The 22,265-nt window shown below is 34.3% G+C and overlaps 1 protein-coding gene across 1 annotated transcript in view; it reads right to left on the reverse strand.

The window, feature by feature from the left end:
* Positions 1-22,265, reverse strand: part of SEMA3A (semaphorin 3A) — a gene marked incomplete at its 3' end in the record, with an annotated part of 169,820 nt that overhangs the window by 90,062 nt on the left and 57,493 nt on the right. Inside the window, exon 4 of the mRNA XM_084293574.1 lies at positions 9,221-9,340. Coding sequence (XP_084149700.1) covers positions 9,221-9,340 — 120 coding nt within the window. The remainder of the gene's footprint in view (positions 1-9,220; positions 9,341-22,265) is intronic.

Here is a 22,265-nt window from a genome sequence, read left to right on the forward strand (position 1 = left end):
ATGTGGAGCATCATGCACAGATGAAATCTGCTGCATTGTGATCTTGATTGTTTGAAGCCTGCTTGACAAGATGTTTGCATAGAGCTACAAACACAATACAGTCACTTCCTTCAGATGCAGAAATCATACTTAAAATGGGATTCTTCTCCACGAGGTCAGGCCAGGTCAACTGGAATTTTGTTACATGGATCCCACAATGAAAAATATTGCTTTGACGCTGATCTATCCAAATCTGTGCTTGTCCCTCTTTCAGTTTTGCTTACTCCTGAATTTCTAAATCACGAAATTATACTATTTGTAAATAATTTCCTTAATTAAGGTTGTCTACAATGTATACTGTGTTTCTATTTTTTTTTTTTCCCACAACAGATGGTGGTTTGTTATTTTTTTTTTCTCCTCCATGTTGGTTGAGAGATCAAAGAATTCAGGCATACTTGTCTTTTTATTTCAGGAGGTGTGTGGATGAAATTTTACATATGTTGCACGACAGTGAAGTTGGGTTTTCAATTGTTACTTTAACAAGAGTCAAATGCTGAGCTTCTGTTCTACTAGAGACACTGTAGGCTCTGATGATGAATGCACATAATATTACCACCAAGAAAATTGGATTTACATCTTAATCTGGTTGCCATCTCTCTAAATATTACAGAGTAAGTTTGTGATGAATTAGGAAATTGTATTATCTTATGAGATATTACTTTAAATGAGGTAATCATGTGTCAATGGAAATATTTACATTCTGGAAATTAATAATTAATCATAATATCCTTTAATTGATAGAATAAATAATTAATATCCAAGTGCAAATAGTGGATGTATTCCCAGCTTCTCTGGTAGTGATCACAAAACCTAATATTTATAAAACTGCTTTATTATTATTATTATTATTATTATTATTATTTTCCTATGACTATATAAATGTGCAAATCTCAGTCTTAGTTACATTTCTATATCTCATTCAGGACTTCACTGAAGACAACTGTTACATGGAAATAAACACCCCAGATTTAAAAATAAAATAAAAATTAGGCCAATATCCTAAGCCTATCCTAATACCCTTAAACATGAATCATGCATTACCTGAACATATTTGAAGTTATCTATCCTTTCTATGATATGGTTTTAGGGAATGGACTCATAAAGAAGGTTGGTATATGTGGTATACAAGTGAAAATCCACTTGACAGCTTGACAGTCTTGCATGTGCACGTGTACACACTCCACTCAGTGAATTTCCTTCCGTGGAGGCCTCTTTCTATCTCTCTTTTTTTTTTTTTTTTTTTTTTTTTTTTTTTTTTTTTTCCCTCCCCTTTAGCAGCAAAAACAAAAGTTTTCCCACAGCTCTGAGACTCATTTCTTTGAACCTAATGAGTATGGCAACTGGCTTTATTTTCTCATTCATGGAAGTCATTCAGCTGTGGCATACTGTATACAGTTCTCCACTGTAATCAACCAGCATTTGTCAGCAACAGAAGGCCAAAAGCAATGTACATTGGGGGAACAATGGTCTTCTCAGTTATCTCAGTGGAAGCGTGCTAGCGCATAGATTGCACTCATTAGGATGCAAGGGGTTCAAAATCATCACTACACTTCATGCTAGACTCTTTTTGCACTGAGATAATCTAAAAGTTTCTCTGTTATTTTGTATGGAGGATTTTTTTCTTCCTTTTGGGTATTGGAGGAGAATACACAAGATCTTATTACTACAAAATTTAATTTTATGGCATTCCTTGTCTCTAATGATCAGGCCAGATCCACAGAAATATTGATTCTCTATAGAGCATCCCTTCTCTTTCATCTCCTTCCCTTTTCTTTCATCTTAGGGAAGTTTTCAATTAAAAACAAATTACAGAGTGCCAGAACATCACCTGTGGAGTGACTTTCATTTACATTTTCTATAAAACATGTCTAAAATAATATGGATCTGCTAGGTTTTGCTTGTTTGTTTGTTTGTTTGTTTTTATCTGAAAAAGAAAGCAAGTCTGCCTTAGCAATTTGTATATATTTATCAAGTCCTAAACAAAAGTTAGTTGATGAATAGTTGAACTGATCAGACTTGAATAATAATAGGGCATTCATTAGTGTTTTCTGCTATGCAGAAATGGCCCTTGAAATTGTATATTTCATGTCTTTGTTCTGCTTCTCTTCATATCATACACCTCTACCCTGTATGAGAGTAAAGAACCATGCTTCCATTTTGACTAAGCCAAATAAGTCTTTAGATTGAGGAATAAAAATGAATAAATAAAATAGCCACAGTGTTTTGACTTGTGATAGTTTTAAAACTTGATTTAATTTCCTGCATGTAAATGATCAACTTGTAAATCTTGAAGTGAACCTCAGACATAATTACAGATTTTCTGTCACTTTAGACATAAATAGATTCCAAATTGGTTAGGTGTAATTATGAAATATGCAAGGGCAGAACTGAATGCATTAAATGCATTAAACAACTGAAAAATGTATTCACATTTCCTGTCAATGATTAAAGCATGACCCCTTGCTAAATACTCCCCCCCAAAGGTATTTGTACTGTATCTGAATTTTTAGATACTGAACCAGGTCCTTTGCATGTATATGATTTTGAGTAGCCCTATTCTTACAAGTGTTTTTTTTTGTTGTTTTGTTTTTGTTTGTTTGTTTGTTTGTTTGTTTGTTTTTGTTTTGTTTTGTTTTGTTTTTTGTTAAATTGAAGACAAAATGAATCTGCTGGTTGTCAAATATTCAGCTGTCATGAAGGCACATCATTCTTAATTGACTATAACAAGAAAATAAACTCAGGCTGCAAATTTAAATGATTATACTTTTAACTGTGTGGTTTACACCAAAAGTGTATATATTATAATTTGCATTGGAAAATCAATTCCTATCTTGTTAAAACAGAAAAAAAAAATAGAAAAAAAAATATTTTTCTCTTCAGTATCTCACTATGCTCAGAATGAAATCTCTGTAGTAGCTGTGTAGCTTAACAGGGAGGGGTAGGAAAGATGTCAGCCATTGCTACCACGTGTGCTATTCAGTTTAGAGAAGTTTACCTCATAAATTAAACTGTTCCAACAACTGAATTAACACAAAAAGCCTTATAATTCTACTTGAAAAGATCTACTCTGGAAATATGTTTTTATTGGAATTATCTTTTAGTTCAGGATGACAGCATGAAGTTTTGAAAAATCTGAGTTTTATTAACTTCTCTTTTAGCAACCAAGTGTTCAAAATACAAGTAAAGTCAAAAGAGATCTGCAATGCATTCAAAGACAGGCCTTCATAAATAATAGGGCTTATAATAGGGCAAATATGAATCAACGTGATTCATATTTGTTTACAAAGAGGTTTATGGAGTTTTTCAAAAAGTCTTTTAAATGAGAATCAAATTACCTCTTCGTGTTGACCTTCTACGTCTGTAACTTCATCACAAGACAATATCATGTAACAAGAGGTGCCATTTGGGACATAGCACTCAGTCTGTAAGAAATACATACTGTGCAATGCTGTTTTAAAATGTGTAGAGCTTCCAACAACATATCCTTATGGAAATGGTTGTCAAACCTTGCCAGAGAAAATGACAAAGGATTATCATGATCTCTGTCCCCTCCCTGTATTCATGCCGTAAATATTGTCTTCGGGTCATTGGAATGTTCCCTTGAAAATTCCATATCCCAACCAATCATACAGTGAATTATAGCTTGGAAAAAGAATCATATGCTATACATAGCTACATATAGCCGCATATAAAACTATATACTTCTTAAGTGCTAGGAAGCACATGCTACATCTATGCCAAGATTTATTTTTTTTTGACAGTGGAGGTAAGCTGTACATGTGTGAAAAGCCTGATTCTATGCAAAGAGTTTTCATACAGGGTAGCTGAATGGTCTGGAAATCAATGTAATATGGAGCAACAGAAGTGACGGTTTGCAGATCCAGCAGATTCCAGAGAAATCAAGCCCCTTTATTTTGTGATTTTGGCCACTGACCCTGAGAGATGCCTGGACAGATATGTGCCTAATGCTGACTGCCTTATTACCCACCAACTTGCAAACCTGAACAACCACTACAGCAAAAAAGTTGAGTATCTGTAATTTCCCAATATAGCACAAACCATTATTATTTATTTATTTATTTATGACAAAACCAGCTAGACAATGAAAAGTAATGCTCTAAAACGTGCTTACATTGTACATAAGCCAGAGATCCGGCTCTTCAGGTTTTATTTGCATGTAACTGGATCTATATTAGCCTGAAAGGTACAAGCATCTCTGAACTAAAATAGGCTGCTACTGCCTGCAAAGTAAATATTCCTTTATTGGCATTTCTTTGTGATTACAGTCATGCTTAGACCTGGTACATCACAAATAATTCTTTCAAATAATTTCTATATCAGAATGCTATATCCTCATCACAAATGAAGATCATCCTTTAACAGTCTCCCTTCCCTTCATATTTTCTATAAATATTTGATAAGCATATAAAACTACATAAAGGTACAATTAATTAGAAGGGAAGCCAATTAGCATGAATCGATTCTTAACTTAAAATATCATTTGCTCAAATGTTTCACTTAAAAAACACTGTTGAAAATCTTAACTGATGTAAAATGACACAGCTTCGCTGTCTTCAGTGAAGTTAAGCCAATTTATGCCACATCTGTTGCTAGTGAAGTCAATGTTTCACCTTGGATTTTGTATTAGATAATGAAACACGACATGTTTTCTACCAGCAGTAGCACTGGTCCTTCAAGTAACGGGTTCCTTCAAAGGCATTCTTTTAGGAAAAAAAAAAAAATCCCCCCAAAAAGCTTTTCCATCACTATATACATAAATAAGTATAATATACACATACTTATATACTGACAGACAGATAAAAAGGAAGATGCATACATGTATAAAACAGGATGTTCATTACTTAGAAAATGCACTCTAGACCTCTTCTAATGTGAAGTACAGAAGAGGAAAAAAAAATGAAGAAGGTAGAATTCAGCAAAATTTTATGACTTGAACTAAAGATGTTTAAAATACACAGAGACCGGAAAAAGCAAATATGTTACAGGTGGTAGCATTATATAACTTCATATGCAATAACTTAATGTTTTATGTACATCATAAATCTGAACTAAACTTAAGAGTTTCTTTATTGATTAAGAATGAGAAATAACCTGCAAGTAAAGTAATCCCAGATCTTTTAAGTTCTTCCAGTTAAAAACGAGTTTTAATCAGTTGGACAATGACAAGAAATTTGGAATTAGGAGACAATAAAAGAAGCTGGGTTAGTTCTTCAGACAGTCTATTGATTTACCTCTGTTGAAGAAACCTTAATGTATTCCTGCTGAAGATCTGGCAAACAGTTTTGTACAGCTCTTTGCAGTGCCTGTCTTGAGGGTTTAAAAAAAAAAAAAAAAAAAAAAAAAAAAAGGCACTCTATACTTCAACGTGTATGTAAAGGTTAAGTAAATGGAAAATCCTGTTCTTTCCTTAAACAGGACTGTTCTTTGCATGTTCATACAAACTACCCCAAAGGGAACCCTGGGGAAATGGAACAGGGCTGCTTCCCCCTGCTCAGGCATGCACAGGCAGGTGCATTTTGCATCCTGTTGTGATTTTCTAGTGGGTTTAATGCACCTCTGTGTCTCCCTGCAGTTGGATGTGTTTCTTTCAAGCACAGATTTGACTTGTGTAATTTTGCAACTGTAAAGACAACATTCCTACACATTAAATCCTGTTTCCTCAGAAGTCAGAACATGGTTCTACTAATTGCTTTCTTGTATTGTCTAGTAATTGCTTTCTTGTGCTATATTGTGTTATCTAGAGAGAATGCCACTTGTTGCCTAACAAGCCCCTGAAGCTGGTGTAGGTGTCTGTGTTAGGTCATCTCACTTATTCAGGTCATCTCACAATTCAGGGATATACAATGTAGTTATTTGCATATGAACCAGTTTGCCCTATTCAGTGAAGGTACAAATGCAGACTCTGCAGTGGATGATCTCAAGGTTTAAATTAGGTTCTCCTCAGGTATTTTGTGAATATACACATGCCATGTTCTCTCTAAATATGTCCTTTTCGTTTTTTTTACTCATGACTTACGTGCTTAAAGTCTATTCAAACTTTAGCTTTATTCTTCTCTCTAAATACTGTGGTTATTCACTCCCACATCTGGAATGGATTTAAGCACAGATTAGTCTGCTTTACTCCTTAGAATGTGGTGTAATTCACAACATATTACGCTGTATACATTTGTGCAGATCATTTTTAATCAGATGCACAGCATGCTGTTCATATCCTTTTACCTTTCTATTATTATTTCTCATACTGTACTTCATCAAACTCAATTAGATCTGCCTAGTTTCATCACTAGAAATGGTTTTCTTCAAGTATGGAATGGGGCTGTAATATGCTGCTTCATATCAAAGAGATATTCAACAGATTTAACAATTCATATTCCCATTATTTTATGACTGTCACACAAAACAATTTATTTCCTTTCCCAATCAGAAGAATTGTACCATATTCCAGCCCCCTGCAGCTTGCTCCAATTGCTTCTAGTGTCTTCTCTATTACTTCCCACTCTTTTCTTTAAATTTCATTTTTTCCATCTTCAGTTTGACACACACTAATTTCCACTCCTCCACCAGACACAGACAGGTGGGTTCCGTTCCGCCACCACATAAACAAGCAGTCTTATTAGACAGTAGGTACATTCCCTGACTATTCCCCTAATCAGTTCACATTTACCTCTTTAAGTGCTTGAAAATAAACAAGCAGATGGTGAAGTCTGCTAATTTTCCCCAAGTCTTGTGGCAGAAAATGAATCTTCAGGAAATGTTTTAGATGGCAATTTTTTAACTCAAAATCAACCCTTTGTTTTCAGTTTTACTCTTTACCTTTTATAGAATGTTAGGGAGGTATAAACTATACACAATACAGAAGCAGTGGCCCTTTGACATGCCCATTGCTGCTGTCTGATATGACCGCATAAACCAGCTGGCTTTTACAGATGCAGAGTGCAGGCTGAGGGGTTAACATTGTATCCCCCCCTTCTTTATGTCTTTAATAGCTTCTGTCAATCAAGCACTGTCTTCTTCCCCCTGCTTCTGCAGAAGACACACTGAAACTACTGAAACTCCTGGCTAGGTCATTGGTATAAGCCCTAGCTCAGAGAAAGACGGTCCAGGCTGTTTTTCATTGCAAACCTAATTAATTCATTTACTTGTCAAATTATCACCGTTGTAAGGGACAGGACATAGACTACTACATTTGTCAAGGCACAAGAGTAGGTGGGTACTAGTGCCTCCTCTCTGCCCCAGTTTCTCTCTGCACAGGAAGAACTGGACTGAGAAGGTAATGACTCTTCCTACACAATCATTCAGAGGATACAGAAACTTGTGCTAATGAAGGGGAAGTTAAGGGTGATTTCACTCATAGCTTAAACATGAAAAGGAAATCAGACGCTAACAGTGACTATGTCAGTTCAGATGTACATTATCCTTTCCCTGATTTGCAAAGCTAAAACAATGGTTGTTGAGAATGATTCTGGCACATGGGGGCTAAAAATCTTACTGCATAAATGACCAAAAAGAAAAAAAAAACAACAATTATTTAGATTTTGTTGATAGTTATGGACTGATAAAAGGAAGCTAAAACAAACGTCCTCTTTCAGCTCCAGGGCCAAACACATCATTGACTCAAGTCTTCCAAAACATTGAATGTTAAACCAAGGTTGGATCCGGCCTCTCATCTCTGATCATCCTTTCTATAAATCCTTCATAAAGTGTGTGTTAGTTTTATGGCACAGTCATAAAACAGCCACATGTAGCAGTAAATGACCTCATACCAGCTATCTCTCTGCAGATAGATTCACTTGGCAGATAGCCAAGGATTGATTGACACACATCTTACGGAACTAGAGTTAATTAATATGTCTACCAATTCCCAAATGGATCTCAGGAAGCAGAGAATCTGTTTAATGCAGTAAGCAATGACATACTGTGTGTGGTCAAGAGACAATCACTAATTGCCAAGAATGCATTCTGGAATAAAGCATTAATGAATACGTATTAAAAAAATATAATAATAATAATAATAATAATAATAATAATAATAATAATAATAATAATAATAATAATAATAAAACTTCTAATTTGCAGCTCCTTTATTCCTTCAAAACCTTATGTTTAGAACATTAAAAAGCCTCATATTTCAAATATTAAAAGACAATTTTATAGAGAAAAATGGTTTCCAGACTATAAAGTCGACACTCAAAATGTCTGCTAATTTTTCTACAAGAAAAAATTCTGATTTTTAAATAACAGAGTTCTCATTCATTTAACGTCTTTCTATTCAGAGAAATCTGAAAACCTGAATTGCAAAACCATAAGGTAAATTGAAAGAACTGTTCTTCAGAGATCACAGAAGCTACAAGTAACATAACTATGGATTCACCAATAAAACATATCCTTAAATGAAGTAAGTGAGTGCTGAAAACACATCAAGAGTCTGGCTGCTAAACTGAAACAGTCCATGGAGCAACACTTAGGTTAGCTGGACTGCAGTTGCATTCTAGTTGCATTCTAGTCTAACCTGCAGCCAGGAAAATCAGCATGGCCCAATTGCTTTCTGTTGGTGATACTGTTTTTCACAGAAGACCATGCTTATGTAGTTACGACAATCACTGACAAAATATTACAAGAGCTATGCCATGCCTTCTGCAGTACTAAGCAAAAGTTAGAAATAAATAAATAAATAAATAAAATAAATGGGGAGAGGAAAAAATTACTCATTTTTCACACAAAAAAATGTAAGGAAACAAAACGTAGGTCACATATGAAAACATGTTGACGTGTTAGGACGAATCTGAGAAGTGGGATTTATGAAGGCGTAGCACTATTTTAATTCCCAGCTGGGAGAAAGCTGCCATGGTGTCAGACTGCACTCTGTAGTAGGAGACTAAAAGACAGAACTGGCCTCAGAATAAATGCACAGGCTGAATTATGAACGAGGCAGAATGGGCTAATTGCTATTTACTTAGGAGCCAGGCAGAAAGGATGCCATGTAGGAAAGAAAAGCACAGATATGGTTGTGATTTATCAATCAGCACCAGAGTCTGGTGAGAGCAGGTCCTACCAGATCCACTCACCGAGCTCCAGAAAAGAGTGAGGGCATTTTGGCAGAGGGTTCATGGCTAAACACCAATAAAGATTGAACAAGAAATATTGTTTTAAGATAATTTACCTCAGGATGGCTTCCAACTTCAATATATGTGCACACTGGATGAAAAGCCCCCGTTCCACAGGCGTACAAGTGGGTTTGGTTATAAGTCTTGAGCACCTTGATGAAATTAGCACATTCTCTCTGCAAAGAAAAGGAAAAATAAATTGCATCCGTGAAGTTAATTTGGTGATTATGACTAATGGGAGTGCTTTCTGTGTTGTGGATTTATGGCTGAATGAACAGATTTTAAAGGTGTGATCATTTCAAGCTGTTTATAAGCATGTTTAGCACTAAGCATTTAATAAACAGCATGATTTAGGATCTCATTTAAATATCTTTGGTTGTCATTTAATAAAGCATCCAACCCTGAACAAAAAATTATACAACAATTTTCCTCATTTGTTTCAGACATTCTTCATCTTTGTAATTTATGGCATTGCCATGTTTGTAAGACAAAAGCCATTTATAGAAATGTGTCAGAATGAAATAATGAAGAAAAATGGACCAACTGTTTGCTTGTATTCAATTAAGTAACAATTAAAAGAAAAAATGTGCCAGATGGAAGGAGTTCATGAAAAACAAATCATTGATATAACATTTCTACAAACGATATGAATGCTGCCTCACCTCCATTGTCTATGTTTAGGGACCAATTTTAGAAAGACGAATACTAACTTTATTGGAACTGTTTATGACCCCTAAAATATAAACTTTGCATATTCCACTTGAGTAAATTTTCCATCATGAGTAATTCTAGTTCTCAATGCTTCAAAATGTTCTAACAGTGCCTAGCACAAACATAATCTGTTATCTGTTAGTAAAAATGTTGCTATTAACGCCTGTTATTAAATAAATGTTATTAATTTCCATATTTAACTGCAAGTGTCTAACCTGATAGTTAAGATTTTTTTTTTCTTTATTTAACCTTTCCATTCCCACCAGGTCTAACAATGAAAATAAATGTCAATGTCTGTGAATCAGTCTACTAACACAATTTTATAATGGATTTCAAATAGGAGAAAAATAAGAATATTAAAATAGAACAACCAGTAAAGTTTGTGTAAAAATAAAGGAGGAAACTTTTCCATGTATAGTTGGTGCGTTTTTAGTATAACACTCAGTTTTACCTCTCCAAGTAGACCAGAGCCCATGGCAACACCATTTTAGCTACCGCCTCTCCTAGAGGAGATCTCTACATTGAGATCTCATCTTGCTTACTAATTAAATCAGATAATCTCAACCAGAAAATAATGGCCATGAAAATGCATGTGCAATTTGAGGCATGCCTTAGGCCACCACTGCGAAAAGCACTGAACTTATATAAAACACTGATTCCCTGCTTCACATAATGGACTTCACCAAAATGACTGCTCTTCTAATTTTATTGTTTATTTGTGTAACAGTTAATGGCAACATACTAAAAAGAGTACTGTAGAGAAAACTATATAGAATACTGTTATGTCCTTGGCTTACTGCTGACAACTTAAGTTATCTTTCCAACTGAGATAGAAGAGAAAACATAGAGATAGTTAAGGTAATCCAACAGGAAATTGAAAGAAATAGAGATGGATGTGAGCAGGGGTCTCTTTTAAATCTTTCCATACTGACCTTTCATAATAAAAACACACACAAATTCTGGTGCATACATATTCTTCCTCCCACACATATATAAACATGAACATACATTTATTACATATATTCACAAGCTGCTTTTCACTGTCACAATGGTAGAGTACTAAACAAATACCTAGCATAAATCATCAAAATTACACTATATGTTTCTATATTGTTCTTAATACTGTTGTCCTTTGTTCTTATTAATAAAAGAAATATGGAGAAACTGTGAAAATATATTACTAATACAAAACCTGCAAGAGTAAAACTGAGCAAATACCATAAATTCACATAATGTTAAAATTAACAAAATTAAAAATGAACAAAATTATACAATCCTTGCAAAAGATCTGATAGTCTGTGTTCCAGCTGAAGCATCAATCATTGACACTGCATAATTTAAAACTGACCAATGATTTGTACATTATTAAAGCATCTAGAATTTTCTTCCTTAACGTTGTATCTGTTCAAATATAATCACACATCTGTTTCAGCAGGACTGTGCCTTGCCTTGTTTGATTTGATATATCTTGACTTTAGAAATGTCTTTGAGGTCTACTATTTAATAATTGCCTACCTGAATAGCATTAAATGACAGGGACCCAATGGACACACACCTTTACAAAATGCTGTGAGTACGTGGGCTAGATCCACATCCAGGGTAAATTACAATTTGTTTTGCTGATTTAAGTGGAGCTATTCTAGTTTATAGCAACACAGTACCTGTGACTCTATAGGCATTTGCTAAACACTGTTCATCTGCATATACTATACAGCAAGAAGGTTTTTGCAAGCTAGTATTTTAAAGGTGAGATTGAAAACCCTTCTTCACTTAAAGGCAGAGCTTTCTTTGATTTCTTTGGAGGGAAATTAAGAAAAATTCTACCAGTTTCACTGAATTATATCAGATTAGTCTGTGGTAGGAAGGAGAAGGAAAAAATAATTTAACTTTTTCCTAACCATATTTTTGCTTCAACTGTTGAGCTTCAATTATACTGTATCTGAGTTAATATCAGTAGAATTACTATTTCTATCTATAATTGCTCATATTATAAGCAATTTGGTTTATTCATCCCTGCCTTTAAGCTCTCCTAAATTCATTGTGCAACACATTTTTATTATAGATGTCTGAGAAATACACTACCTAGTTAAACAATGGGGAAGGTAAATACTTACAGCAATAAACCTTTGACTATAACAAATAAATTTGTATAACATTTAAAGTCCCTAGTCCAACTCAGACTGGTCACATAGCTTCTCTGTGTTTTATAGCTGCATAAAGGAACCATTAAGATCCATTCAGTGAATTCTCATACACCTCCCTAACAGATTAGGTTTCTTTATATATTTTACATGACTGTAAAAAAATAAATAAAGAGGGGTATTAAACCACAATAAATGACATCAAAGTAAAGTTACAGTTCTGATTTAAGCCCTTGTCAACTCAGGAAGTTCAAAGTGAAGTTTCTACCCTGCCTGGGAGACAGGACTATTCTCACTGGAACAATAGCAACAGTCTCTTTGATTTCCATTGCAGTGTAATCAGAGTCGTTCCTTTGCCTAATTGTGCCGAAGTACAGCTGCACAGATACAGCACAATGTGTGGAAATGTCATTGTACCTGTGAGTTTGTGACTGATACAATGAGAAGAATAAGAGTTTGCTCCGTGAAGGTGAATACTTGGTTTTACCTGGTTTATGTGACTCTGGGAAAAAATAAAAAAAAATAAAAAAAAATAACAACAATAATAATAAAATCTCTACTGTAACTACTTTAACAGTTCTCCATGATTCACTCAAACTCAAAATTTTAGCATAATGTATGCCAAAGAAGACACTACAAAACAGTGTGTGCTTTAAGACTACCACTACATGAGACTTGGGTGACTGACTCAAATGTGCAGGATCTGTTTCCCCAACCCTGCCCTGGCTTCACAGCTTGTGCAGTGGTATTCATCTGAGAAATCTGGCACTCAGCTCTGCTGGTCCCAACACTGGTGGCTACATCAATTTGACTACAAAGTAACCACTAACCACCTTGGCTGGAGGCCTGGAATGACTTAGTTGTCTCTAACTGGGCTTGTCCTTCTTGGCAGCCACATCCCCTGCTGACAGGCCCTCAGGCAAGCACTATATTGTTAGTATGAAGGTCCATGCCAGCAGGAGGCATTTCACTATATGATCTCAGAGTGTAAGATACTGGAAAGGAAGTGAAGACTACAAAAGAAATGTAGTATCTTGGCAAATTACAGCATGTGGGAGAAAATATTCAGTGGAGGAACAGGAAGGAACCAAGAGCCAGAGGTTGTAATGATCAAATTATCAGGAAATTTAAACACTGTGTCCACATGTGAGTTCAGCCCCTGGTACCTTTGAATTCATTTTTGCTCTTCCCAGGAAGGGAACATTGTTTAAAGGGAACATGTTCTGGACAAATTAATACCCTTTGAATATTGTTGTTCTTCAGGTAAAACAGTTTAAGGAAGAAGATTAGACTTTCAAAAATTACTTCCTAGGTGGAAATATTTTTATTTTTATGTTTTAATATTTGAAAGCTGAGTTGAGTGGGACTTCTGGCCTAATAATGTAAATAAATATATGAAAATGAATGTGAAGTTTGCAGAGTTCTTTGTAGGCAGGAAAATATCACTTGGATAGGTAATGAAAATACATTTTAAAAAAGAGGAGTACTGGAATCACCATAGTGAATCACTAGAATTTTTCCACCTAATAATCCTGTTTCTTATAATGGGGAGTTTCATATTAGGAATTTTTTCTTGTCCGTATAAAGCTAAACACAGGTTTATGCCCTAAAGCTTGAGTTTATATATGCATGCATATAGCAGAAAGCATAAGTGATTGCATATGTTACAAAATGATTGAGGTAGACTTTCAAAGAGAAAATTAGGTACATCATGTGGGAGTTACTGCAGTCCTGAAAACCCCCACTACTTTGTCTTGCCTAGTGCAGGAGAGGATTAATCTTCATTTATATTTCAATAAATTGCATAAGGTTTCCTGAGAGCTGTAGGTTATGCCTTTGGCCTTGTGCTGAAACATCTCTAACTTAAAATCTAAGCAGCTAAGCCCCAGCATCATGCCTGGAGACTCAGCATAGTTTATGAGGTCTCTGTCTCTCTGTCCTGACAGAGGGAACTTTTACAGAAAGCTTTTTTTTTTTTTTTTTTCCATGTAAATTCTGGAGATGCTACTGTGATGACATGATTGCCACTATCCCCCAAAGCATGCCCAAATAAATGGTTAGTGCTCCTTATTGGTTATACTATGTGCTATACTGACAGTTTATTGAAATTAAAGTAGCTAAAATCATTCCATCATACTAAGGTATTGCAGCGAAGGAACCAACCTTACTGCAAGTCCTCCTGCACTAAACTCTTATTTGTAGTACAAGTTGAGAAACTGTTAGATTGTCACTTACAATCAAAGTGTGAATTAAGGTCAAAGAGTTCCAGTGTGTCTGGACCTTAAGTCTAAATTCCAAATCCAAATATTATATATTACAAATAAGGGCAGAGGGCTTGTCTTGAAGAGAAGACAAAATATTAATTAAGCTTTCCAGCAGGACACCCACCATATGAATATCAATATGTCTGACACTAACCAAACATACACATCTAATTTTTAAGAGATTTCCAATATTTATGTATCAAATAGAAAGGATTATGGAGAGAGAAATTATCCTGAAAAAAACAAATTACAAAGAAAATGTCTGCAACAAAAGGCATAGGAGCCAAAAGCACAAAGATTGAAAAACAAACACTACAGATATGTAACACTGATTAGACTGTTATGCAGACTTTTCCCGGACACTTACAAAAATAAAGTCCATCCATCTGTCAAAACATCTGCTCTGCATATGAAAATTAAAACTGAATTTAGGTGGTTTTTATGAGTTTCCAGTAATTATGTCTCCCCAAGAAGCCTGGAATTTACATCTTTCAGTCTGGATTACTGATGCAGCAAAGAGTTTTCAATTTTATATATATATATATATATATATATATATATATATATATATATATAATTATTATTTATTTTATTTTATTTTATTTTATTTTATTTTATTTTATTTTATTTTATTTTATTTTATTTTATTTTATTTTATTTTATTTTATTTTATTTTATTTTTTATAGGGGATGTTTAAGGAGTAAGTCCCACTGACTAATTAATATCCAGACTATTTTTTTTCTTATTATTTTAAAGAAGATGTTTCTATTAAAAAACAACCAATCAAACAAACAAGAAAAAAAAAAAAAAAAACACCACAAAAAACAGAATTTATGTCTATACTGCTTCAGAGATACTACAGCAAATATAAGTGGACAGATTATGCAGGGCACTGAGTAAAAGGCCAAATAATCTATTACAGTATCATTAGCTTCAACAGTTTTCTGCTGATTTAATCCAGATAATGATCAGACCCTGTCATACATTCTTCCTTTATTTCAACCTTCCCACATAACTACGTGATTAAATTATCAGAAGGTTTTGTCTAAACTGGATAGACAAGGGGATTTAAAGCTACCATCTAACAGCTGGACAAACAAAACAAATACATGTTTTGTCTTTCAAATCAAGTGAACAGACAGTTTCCATATCAAGTCCTATGCATGAGTTTAATTAATATGTTCTTTTTTTTTTTTTTTTTTTTTTTTTTTTCCCTCTGTCTAATTCGTTGAATTCTCAAGAGGCGAGGTCAGGAATCCATGGAGAATAAGTAAACCCTGATATTACTGCTGTCATTCATATTTATTACACTGTTGAAAGATGTTCCCAAGTTATCAGGGAGCTTTTTCACTTCTTTCTTTTGCCGGTGGTCTACTGCCAGCTGCAATCAGTTCAGTCTGTACTGGCTAGGTATCTTTTTCAGTATGTAATAGCATTGTTTCAGGAAAAATACTTCTGGAGTGTTAGTGCAATAAATATATATTTAGTTCCTTGTACACAGATGAATAGTTGTCAGCTAGATCCTGCAAACTCTTTAGCACATCAGCAAACGTACAAAGAAGCCCTTCTTAGTGTGAGTTCTGCAATGCATATACTTTCACAGCTACACATTTCATTGCTACTTGCACGATTTTTTAATTTTATTTTTATTTTTTTTGTAAAATGCAGTAAAATTATTTAAGAATTTGTACTGTTTCCCTATTTGCATTACAGTAGCACTTAAAAACATTGGTCAAATAGTAAAGTCTGCTTAAAGAGGCCCAAAGTAGGCAGGGAACAGAGCAAATCATTCCAGTCCTGTTAAATGGCAATGATCCTTTAAAAATTTTATTTAATTCGAGTAAGCTAATTGGTAACTGCTGCAAAACCACTGCTGCATTGGCAGTAATGGGAATATCTCCCAGTACTAGAAGCTTTGCGCAGGGTTTGATGGGTGGGAAAATCATGTGTGGCACCTGTACTCCATGAGATAACATTTCAAATGAACCTGAATGTGTAAGATTTTAGAGTGGGAGGGGCCAGCAATGCATGCAGCTGGCATGAAAACATTTGCAGACTGTGATTTACTGCTGTGTATCTTCCAGAGTTTGGATCAATAACTTCATTTCCATCCCTGTTTTCTCATTACTGTACCTTGCAATCAGCAGGTTCAATGTTTTATGGACCTACCCTCTGAAAATCTGTCTGCAGTGAAGTTAGCTGAGCAGTTGAAATACTGGGGTCTGTGTTACAGAGGGGATTTCTATTAACTTAGTTCTTAGGGATTTCCCATCAGTTAAAATCCGTTAAAAATAATATATATATATATATATATATATATATATATCCAATAGAAACCTTGGATATCTCTTGGCAAATAAAATACTTAATCTCTTTTATAAATCTATGTTATTTTCTGAACTGAATTCTAATTGTACTTTGAAGATCTTCAGTACGTTAGAGCTCAGAAAAAGCTGCCAGATCCTGAGATCCAGTGGCCCTTGCACTGTATTGTGATCTAGAGGATTTGACCCCTCCCGTGATGCCAGGAATGACACTACTCTTAGACATGGTCACCACTGCCAAAATTAAAGATGATTGCTTGATTAGTTCCATATCTAAACTTTCCTTTGCTGTCAAGCCATGCCCTGAGAAATTTCAGACTGAGGGTGCTGATGAGGATTGATAAGACATTCTTTCTTGCTTGCCTAGTGCAGCTTACTGTACTTCCAGTTATCTTCCCAATTAAGTTACGCCTGTTATCTGTCTGATTTTTTTTTGATATGACAAGAGTTCATGAGAATATTTAAAATGTATAATTTACTCAAGTTGCAGGATGTCTGCATGAATTTAAACCATTAAGGCATCAAGACAAAAAAAAACAAAAAGCTAACTAACAAAGTATGTGATAAAAAAGCCACTAAAAATAAAGCAGTTATGTCCTGATTCCTTCAAGCCACAAACCTGCATGCTATATTAGAAAACAATGTAATTGTCAGCACACTTGCACAGCAGATGGAAAGCTCTTTGGCTTCCTGCTTTTTGCCAGTGAGGGTGAAACAAAAAATGACTCGCTGCCTGCCTGCCTTTCTGTCTGTCTACCTGTAAGGGTAGTTGTTCACTACTGGTACTGTGGACCAAACACAGCAGTTAAATAGGTCTTCAAATCTTTGTTATTATCATTAATTGTATGGCCTAGCAATTGCTTAAAGTCTTAAGAAGTAAAGTTTCTCCAAATTGTTCTGTATTCACTATGTCCAAATTAGGAGACATGTTTCCAGTCCATAAATCTTCATTTAGCAGATGCAGATAATTGTTCTAGACCTGTGAACAGCTAGACATATGCCAAGAAAAGGCTGCAGTACAACATACCTGTTTTAATGACCATCTCATATTTTTGTACATCTGGTTAATGTGTAGTTAACAATACAAACCAAAGTCTTTTGTGGAAGCAGTCCAGCAAACCGTTTTCAGGATTTTGCAAAAATAACACGGTCATTTTACACTGAACCCTTCCAGGAGCTTTAGCAAGAAACTTATTTTATTTTTAATTGTTATGTTTTTCAATAGTATTTACTTCCTACAGAACAGAATTAAGTTATTTAAGTAACAGAAGAGTATTTCAGGAATAACTCAAAACATGCCTTGAAGTCAAATGGAAGACAATCCTTTCCTTACCATAATTTTAAAACAAGACTGTTTTTGCTCCGTAGACTAAAGCTGTCCCACATTCTGGGCATGGCTTTATTAGCAAAGCAATGAACTATACTGCTTGGTTTCAACTCAGGCAGTCTCACCAAGCCCAGCAGCAATTTAAGTTGCGACCACAGTCTAGATCGAAAGCGTCTCTCCCAGCTATCTCTTCTATCTGGGTGGGGTAATCACCTGTCTTCTGGAGAAATCAGAATACATCCTGCCTTTCCGAACAGAATCAACACCTGCTAATTGGGTGGAGTATTTCAGACAAACAGGTTGCCAAGCCTGCTATATATGCACATAGAGCACTTAGACTCCATATCAGCTTGTCTTTATTCAGCATTAGACATATCCTGTAATGACTTCCACTCACAACCACCTAAAATAAATATACTCAAAGCCTCTGTGTTGAAAGTGAATGTAAATGTGTGAAGTGTTGAATGGAAGCAAAAGACTTTGGAATTCATAAGGGAGAGTTGCTTAGCAATATGTGGGTCTGTAAATAAAAACACTCTGTAAACTAGACTACAAAGTTACATGTTTCTTATTGTGGGAATCTTTACATTTGGGTGTGGAAATTAAGCTGTTCTGAAACCATAGATACCGAACTGGGACAGAAGCCTAAAATTCCCAGTCAGTAAAAAATTGGTACCAAATGGATTTATTTATTTATTTATGGTGAGATTCATGATATACTGAAAATAATCTAAAGTTTTGAAACATGTTAATCAGCAAGGGATTATTCAAGGGGAAATCAACAGATAATTTGTTCCAACACAGATCATTTTGAACAGTCAGGAAAAGAAAAAGAAGAAAAAGAAAAAAAGAAAAAAAAAAGAAAAAAAAAAAAAAAGAAGAAAAAAAATAAAGAAAAAAGAAGAAAAGAAAAAAAAAAGAAAAAAAAAGAAAAAAAGAAAAAAGAAAAAAAGAAAAAAAAAAGAAAAAAGGAAAAAGAAAAAAAAAGAAAATAAAAAGAAAATAAAAAAAAGAAAAAAAGAAAAAAAGAAAAAAAGAAAAAAAGAAAAAAAGAAAAAAAGAAAAAAAGAAAAAAAGAAAAAAGAAATATATAGGTTCTTTCTCTATTTAGTGTTCTTAATTTTCTTGTTCCACTATTTTCAGAATACAAAACTCTCTCTACAGTAAAAAGGCTTTTTTTTTTTTTTTTTTTTAAAAAGAAGATTAGTTGATGTGAAGATGTGGAAATTGAACAAAGCGTTAGCTTTGACATAGGAAATAATTAGGTATCATTTCCTTGGTTATTTTAGGAACTTTCTCTATAACTAGTATTTAGTTCTTTCACTTATTCCAAAAGAAATAAACAATATTAAACTTGTGAGCAGCAGAGAGGAATTTAGTGGAACTACTGGTTGGTGTATGCAAGTAACAGAACTGCAGAAATAAAATTAGTTGTGGACAAATTTAACAGGGAAATAGTAATCACATCTTGAGTATAAAGGAACTGTGGTATGTGATCTTTGAGAGCAGACTTATCCTTAAATTTTAAACTGTACTTGCTTTTATTAAAACAACAACAACCTAAAAATTAGTCTTTTCACTAAAATAGAAAGAACCTCTAGTAAACTCAGGGGAAAAAAATGTTAATGATACCAAGAGAAACACTTTTCTCTTATTATGTGAGGTTCAGACTGAAGCTCTGAAAGAAAACAGGGACTAAACATCTCCATAATTTTTACTAATTATCCAGTTATGTGTTTCTCTGAAAAGAAATGTATAAAGGACAAATTTACATCTTGAGATGCAATAAATCACAACAAGAAATTATCCAAAATCATTTTAAAATAGTAATGGCTGGTAACCCAGCTGCAATTAAAAGTAATTCTCAAGACTTTATGAAGGCCAAACTTGGGTTCATGAGGAACACATATTGATAGGAAACTAAAACCCATAATTTGGGAAACAAATTTTCCTCCATTTCTCCTTTACTTTCCATTCTTTGCCCCTGTAACTTCATACTTCAAAGACAAAATGCTGTTTCTGCAAGACTGCATTAAATCTGATCAATATAAAGTTTCCTTCAGAGGCAAATTTCTAGTTACACCTATAAAAAAAAATATAAGCCAGAAATTGGAAAATTAGTTTTCTCTTTGATCTATGTTAATTTGTTCCCCACATTCAAAGACATAAATGACTTCCTGTGATACATAAATGGGTAAACTATGAAAATCTGAACAATTACTAACTTAATCCTTCCTCTGTATAAGTACAGAACTTGTTACCTTATAGTAACTGATTTGTCTTGGTAAGTTCATATAAAGAACATATGCAAATGTCTAAATGAACACAAGCTGTAGGCTTAACTTTTGAATGAACTCTGCCATAAATGAGGCTTTGTGCCATCAAGTGTCCAAGAACTAGATCTGGCACAGCCAGAATTTCCTGGGGGAGGGTAGGGAGGAATAATGTTAGAAATCTCCACAGGACTTTACTTTAAAAGACTCCAGTGTATTATACTTCTTCTTTACCATACTCAGTTCACTTCTTCTAAGTGAAGGAACTATAGGTTTGTTGTACTTTTTTTTTTTTTTTTTTTTCCCATTCTGTCTTTCTATGTTGTGTCTAGGCAAAGCAGTTCTATGCAGCAGCACAAAACTTACAAAATGCCTCACTCCTTCTTCTCCCAAATGGTTAAAAATGCCTTAGTAGGAAATCATGCCAACATTAAAGATTATGGACAAGAATAAGGAATAAGAAGACCCCAAAGTAATAACTTCTTCCAGGATTACTGACTGGGATAAGTGATAGAGTCGGAAAGGATATGAGGTGGCACTGTTTGTCTCCAAAGAGCTCAGAAGTCACATTTTTCCTTGTGGATGTTAACACGAAGAGTAAATTCTGTTCTTAAACTCATTGGAGGTCCATTGCTTTGGATCTATTGCTTAACTTATCCCTTCCTACTCCCAGGAGACATGCAGACATCCCCTTTCCTCTTTCCGTAGGCTGGATGATCCTGGGTCTGTATGCTCAAAGGATTTCATTGTTATGTTGGAGACAGGGAGCCAGAAAGAAAAAGGTTACAGTGATAAAATTTGATAATAGAAAAGCTGGATATCTGTCTGTAAATGTCCTCTAAAGGAAGAACACTGAAAGAGAGGGACAAACTTCTCTTTGGCCAAAAATAAAAAAAAAAAAGGCCAGGGGTAATTTGACCTGATAAACTGTGACTATCAGATGAATTTAGAAGCCGGCTTTCTAGATCCAGCCAGCATTGTATATTTAATTTTCAGAATCCGTCTTCAGATCTTTGTTTACAATAACAGATGAAAAGAATTACTTTTGCTTTCTGCCTCCATGTTCTTCTATTTTCCCTAAGGCAACAACAGTAATAAAATGAATTAAAGGCAATTGTGCTCATTTGTTGCCAACTTTTTTTTTTTTTTCAAAGTATCACCAGATATGGCTGAGAGACACTTGCTAAGCTACACAAAATTTTTTTTATTTATTATTATTTTTTTTTCAATCAAATCATTGTACACATTGCTTTGGAGATGTTAATCTTCCTATGATTTAGGGAGGATCTGGAAAACTTTAAAGAAAGCAAAAATTTAGATGACACATGAACATTTTGGCATGAGTATTATCTTAAATGAGAGAGTGAACTAAATTACAGCCACGTGATTCTACCCACATGAATCATGAACTCAATGATTAAGCCACACTTAAATGCAAAGAAGCAGAATATATAGCTATATTATGTCTACCATAAAGAGTCTAAAAATTCTTCCAAACTGGGAATAGGTTTCTGATCTGAAATGATTTCAAATCACCACCTAGAGACCTATCAAGTTTAAGATGTCAATCACAGTTGAATTCAGGTAAATGTTAACTAGATAAAACCTAATGACACTTAAACAGCTGACTTAGATGTCAGATAATGTGTTGATACACAGAATTGTGCTGATACTGTTTAGCTATTAAGTGTGATGACATGAAAGTCTAACTCTGCAGACCTGTTTGTTTATGTGAGGGAATGTATGGAGAAACTTGCTAGTACCAAGTAAAAAAACTTCATACTCTTTCTATCTGGTTGTATATCACCATTTAATTCTCACTAGAAAAATCCAAGGAAAACATGATTTCATATTATATGAAAGTTTTCTATAAATACCTGTCATTGTTTATCTTTTTCTATGTGACTGTAAAACTATTCATTGAAATTTAAAGATTTAAACTAGTCAAGTCCAAAAGGGAACATTTTAACAATTTATTTTGTGCTGGGATATTTAAGAGTGGCTAAATAAATTAGAAAGTCAAATCAGAATTGAAAATAAAATCCTAAGGTACCCTTCAG

This window comes from Netta rufina, assembly GCF_964035555.1.
Source record: "Netta rufina genome assembly, chromosome: 1".
Classification (NCBI taxonomy): domain Eukaryota; kingdom Metazoa; phylum Chordata; class Aves; order Anseriformes; family Anatidae; genus Netta; species Netta rufina.